Source organism: Crocuta crocuta, unplaced genomic scaffold (assembly GCF_008692635.1).
Source record: "Crocuta crocuta isolate KB4526 unplaced genomic scaffold, BGI_CrCroc_1.0 scaffold676, whole genome shotgun sequence".
In the NCBI taxonomy this organism is placed as follows: Eukaryota; Metazoa; Chordata; class Mammalia; order Carnivora; family Hyaenidae; genus Crocuta; species Crocuta crocuta.
The window spans coordinates 55,718-60,801 of record NW_027529455.1 but is presented as its reverse complement, the minus strand read 5'-3'; the positions used below and the strand labels follow the sequence as shown (position 1 = coordinate 60,801).

Genomic DNA, 5,084 nt, shown 5'->3' with positions numbered 1-5,084 from the left:
CTCATATAGACAGGGCTCCTGGGGAACAAAACGCTGGTAATAATGCCGGCCTCTTTAGGCCGCCTGGGCTCCTGGGCCATGATGGGCAAGCATTATGAGCCTCCCAAGGCTCTTGCGTTGTACACCCCAGGCCTGCGCTTACCTCATAGCAGAGCTATTCACCAAGGGCTCACTTGAGGCAGCTCCCTGATCCTCTGTGGTGGTGGGATTCTCTGACTTGTGAAGAGAGGCTCTGCAGATTTCAAAAGGCCCCCCCCCCCACTCTCCAGCTACCCCCAGCCCTGGAGCTTCCTGGATGGAAAGGAGGCAGTCTGGCTTCGGTGAGGCCAGTGTCAGGAGAGGGCGGGAGACACGCTACTCGCTCCACGGAAAGGAAGGAGCGATACAAGGCGAAGCTCCTCCCTGGTAGGCCTCCCGCACCACCCCCAGCCATGGGAACACTGCCAGGAAGCTCAAAAGAGTGTTTGTTGGGAGGGTTAAGGAAGGCCTCCCAGCTCGGTTTGACAATTGCTGACAAGGAATAGACACACTTATCAGGAAGAAAGAGAAGTACAGAGGCACACACATCCATGCGAACATTCTCGCAGCCTTTCGCCAAGTCTCATTCACAGAGATAGGCAGGAGAAGAACATCATGCATATTTCCCCTCTCTCTCTCTGTCTCTCTCTCTCTCTGTCTCTCTCTCTCTGTCTCTCGGCTGTTGCCAGCTTCCTCCTGACTCCACAGAAGTAGTAAGACAACAGGACATGGCAAGATGACAAGGCAGGACAGAGTATCAAGAGACACAGCCTTGGGAGCGCCTGGGTGGCTCAATTTGTTGTGTCTGACTCTTGATTCCGGCTCAGGTCATGATGTCACAGTTTGTGAGTTTGAGCCCCGCATTGGGTTCTGCACAGACAGTGCAGAGCCTGCTNTCTCCCCTCCTCAAAAATAAACAAATAAACCTAAAAAAAAAAAAAAAAGACGCAGCCCTGGCCCTCCCTGACATCCAGGGCCAGCTGCGTGCTGCGCAGAGTCCTAGGTGATAGGGTTCTTGGGAGAAGTGTGAAGAGGCCGTCAGATGGGTATAGGGGGAACCCGTCGAAGCCTCCCACTGTACACCAGGAACAGGAAGCCCAAGTTTTAAAGATGTCGATCACACATTAAAAGAAAAATAAAAACAAGCACTGTTTGTATGCAAGCAATCCTATGAACGCCAAAGAAATGATTCTCACAGGCTCCTCATGAAGACCGTTCTAACTAGAGCTGGTTCCTGGCACAGATGCTGTATGTGACTGGCTCCCTGAGAAATGTGATTTGAAGGGCACTCAGAAAAANCTGTACTGCCTAACAACATCACCGTCCAAGTCAAACTCTTGGGTTCTAATGATCATTCCTAATTTGAAGAATTAGGAAAGGGTTTGTTGTTGTTGTTGTTGTTGTGTTTTTTGTTTTGTTTTGTTTTTTTGTTTTTTTTGGGTGTCTCCATGAAAAAGCCCTGGGAAAATGTCACATTCTGCCATGACTGGTTTACCCATACTTAAGTATGAACTCAATTTTCATATTATTTTCAATAGAGTGGTCANTGGGGGAGGGGCAGAGAAAGAGGGATATCCAGAATCTGAAGCAGGTTCCTGGCTCCTTCCTAGCTGACAGCAGAAAGCGTATGTGGGGCTTGAACTCACAAGCTGTGAGATAATGACCCGAGCCAAAGTTGGACACTTAACTGACTGAGCCACCCAGGTGCCCCAAGGCTCTTATTTTTTTTAATGTTTATTTATTTTTGATAGAGGGAGACAGAGGATCCAAAGTGGGCTCTGTGCTGACAGCAGTGAGGCCTACGGACTCAAACTCATGAACTGTGAGATCATGACCTGAGCCGAAGTTGGACGCTCAACTGACTAAGCCACCCAGGCGACCCCCCCCCACCTTTATGAGGTTCTTAATATCAGAATTACCCTGGGGGTAGCTTGTAGAGAATATGGATGTCCTGGGTGTCAGCCCTAGAAAATCCGGTGGAATAGTGTGTGGCTTGGGAAGGGTATTTGCAGATGGTTTGGATGCAGCTCTTCTGGTCTCAGTCCATGGAACTGCCTTTAGGAACCACTGGCTTAAAAGTGACAGCCAAGACAGGGTCTACCCAAAGACTCCCCAGAGTGTCAGGGTCACTAAGACCTACTTTGTGTGATACATCATGACGGGGTTCAGAATATTCTGGGCGTAAGGTCTGCTTGTCTTTCACTCCCTTTCCCTTGCCCTTTCAACTCCTGAAAATTTGATCAGAACATGAATGAGCACTGCTAAAAGAAGGATAACCCAAACCTGCTCTGATTTATAAATCAGTCTCTGGCAGATTTTGCCTGTCTGTTATAAGGAACAGATTGCTTCTAAGACACTTCACTGCTGTCGGTGGGAACTCTGCCTGAGAGGCTGGGGACGTGGAGGGTGGGCATCACAGGGTGGGAAGGGAAGAGAACCCGGGGAGAGGGAGAGAACAGGGAAGGGCTGAGTTTTCTCCAACAGCACAGTTTGGTCAATTAACCAGCCCTGCCTTCCTTCTACAAAAGCGAGCTCTCTGCCAGCCCTGTGCCTGTCACCACCTGGTCAAATGTGGGTCCGACTACAGGGGTATGACTCATTCCCCCCTCAGGAGCCTGCTGAGGCTGACTACAAAGAGTCACCAGGATCTCCACAAACATGCCCATCTCTACCCTGATCCAAACCTCAGTTCCTCTGCCCCCAGCAGCCTCACTCCTCCCTGGTAAGAAGCTCACCCCCACTGTTCACTGACTCCCCTCTCCCAAGGGAGGGCAGAAGGGGAATTGGATGCTTTCTCTCTGTGGTACACATCTAGCCTATGTTTTGGTATTTTATTTTATTTTTGTTTAATTTACACTGCCTGATAGGTTTGGGGCTTAAATAAACAAAGGCTATGCTTCCCCCAAGGCCTGCACTTCCTGGTTGCCGGTCAGCAATAGAGTGACCCCTTTAACCTCTTCTCTTGCTTCTTGAGATGGCAGTGCAGGGGATGGGACTGGAAGAGAAACATATTTTGGGTCAAAAGTCTGGAAATTCTTGGTGCCAGCTTAAAATACCACCCCTACCCCCGCCCTTCTCGACAACACATATATGTTAAGTCCCGAAGCCACCTTACCAAGCACAGACTTATTTTAAAGGCCACGGCAGAACAGTAAGGGGAAAGCAGAAAAATAGGAAATTCAAAGTATTAGTATTGATTTTTTGAAAAATCTACCTCCAGACGTCTTTGTACCACCAAGCAAAGGCAGAAGGGCCTGGGTGTTTGCGAGTGGAGCAGGCTTAAAGGCCTATAGACTGAGCAGAGCACGGTGAGCCTGCCTGCCTGAGGAAGGCTCCCTGCCAAAGCCCATACACCTTAAAAAATAAGATGAACACTGGCCCCTATGTCCTGGGATAGAACTCTAACAGCAAAGTAACAAATCCTGGTCAACAGCTCTGACATCCTGTTATTTGCTAAAACTAATAATACTGTGAAGCTTGTTGACAGACTTGCAGGAGAGCTCAAGTAAATATGGAAACTGAGGAATGGCCAAGTATAGACAGTTACTAGCTCAGCAGTAGAGAAGAAAGGAGTTTCACAGATACTCCTTGGGCATCTTGGGGCACTGGGGCCTAAGCATGGTAGGGCAATAATCCGGAGGCATCTCTCATGTCACTGGGTGACTTCTCTCCAACAATAGGCTGCTGCAATAATGGGCTTGGCCCACAGAGCTGGGTCCTGAGCCCTGAGACAGAGAATAATGGTAAGAATCAAGAGGGACTGCCTTGGTACATGTGCCAAGGGAGGTACTCCCTGAGAAACACAGCTTTCTACATGAACTTCGTCAAGTAGGAAGAAAATACATCAAGAGGCCAGAGTTCTTTTTCCGCTTTGGCCACTAGCCAGCTGGGGGACTGCTTGGAAGGTTCTAAAACCCCTGTGCTGCCAGCTCCTTATTTATTCAATGGGAATGATGCTTCCCTGCTCAATATGTACACCATACAAGGTGGATAGGTTTATAGACACACCAGTCTGGAAACAGAGGTAACATCATTGTATTATTTTTTGCAGACTGACAATGTCTTGACAGCAATAGATACACATATTTGCTGATGTTTCCTGATTTGGTGGCTATCCTTCGGCGGCATAGCTGTGTTCTTTGGAAAGTAAGAAGGGCCATGAGATCACTCCATGAGTAAGGGTTCCGGTCCCCAAACACTGCTGGCAAAATGGCTCACTGGGTAAGCAGCCCTATCAATGCTATTTCAAAGACTGGCATTGTTAACTTTGTGTCCAGTTCCAATTTTCATTTCCAAGGTTTTACAAGTTATCAGTACTGCTGATGGGGAGGGGGTAGCGTGAGTGACGAGAGGCTAACTCATTTTCTTGGCGGTCTTTAGCAATCTGTCCCTGTACACAGGACTTGTCACTTGCATAACATTTTGGCCTCGAGAGCCTCTTCGATGGCACAAGCAGTCAGCAGGACCTCTCGTCTTTCAAGCAGGACGGAAGGCACAGCCAGATAAGACCAGGACTGGAAGTGGGCACTGTACCCCCAGGGTCTGGACAGTGCCTGGCACACAGTCTCAATATGGTAAATATGTACTTAATAAATAACTAAAAGGTTTTAATAAGTGTTAGAACTTTGCTAATGGCCCCCGCAGGGAAGAACTATAGGCCAATTCATGAATTCGCCTTCTGTTAATGCTTTAATTTGGGGACAATCACTGTCTGAGGGCGATTCTGCAGTTAAAAACATGAAAGACTAGTGAAAATCAAACATACTGGGGAAACCCAACCCAAACACAATTTAATTGAGTAAGTGGCCACTAATGACCTGGAACCAAGACCCGACCTCTTCAGTAAAAAGGGATAATTCACCCGCGTGTGTGCTCCTGGTTCTCCACTAACACTGGGACTTTGGTCAGTTTCCATCTTTAGCTGGAGGGGCTGGGTCAGTTGGGAACAGGGCACCCACAGGGAGCAGTGGAGGGTGATGAAGCCCAAGGTCAGGGCAGCCAAGTCTCAGCTGGCAGCAACATCAAAGAGGGATTTGGGGCAAGCAGGCCTCATTCTGAGTAAATGA

At 48.5% G+C, this 5,084-nt stretch overlaps 1 protein-coding gene across 2 annotated transcripts in view; it reads right to left on the bottom strand.

Annotated features, from left to right (window-relative positions):
• Window positions 1-5,084, bottom strand: part of TSC22D3 (TSC22 domain family member 3) — a 59,806-nt gene that overhangs the window by 9,864 nt on the left and 44,858 nt on the right. Inside the window, exon 1 of one of the 2 annotated variants that reach the window (XM_077760773.1) lies at window positions 143-167. The exons of the other annotated variant lie outside the window; for it this stretch is intronic. Coding sequence (XP_077616899.1) covers window positions 143-147 — 5 coding nt within the window. The 5' untranslated portion in view covers window positions 148-167. Of the gene's footprint in view, window positions 1-142; window positions 168-5,084 lie in introns of those variants that run through there. 2 annotated transcript variants of the gene reach the window in all.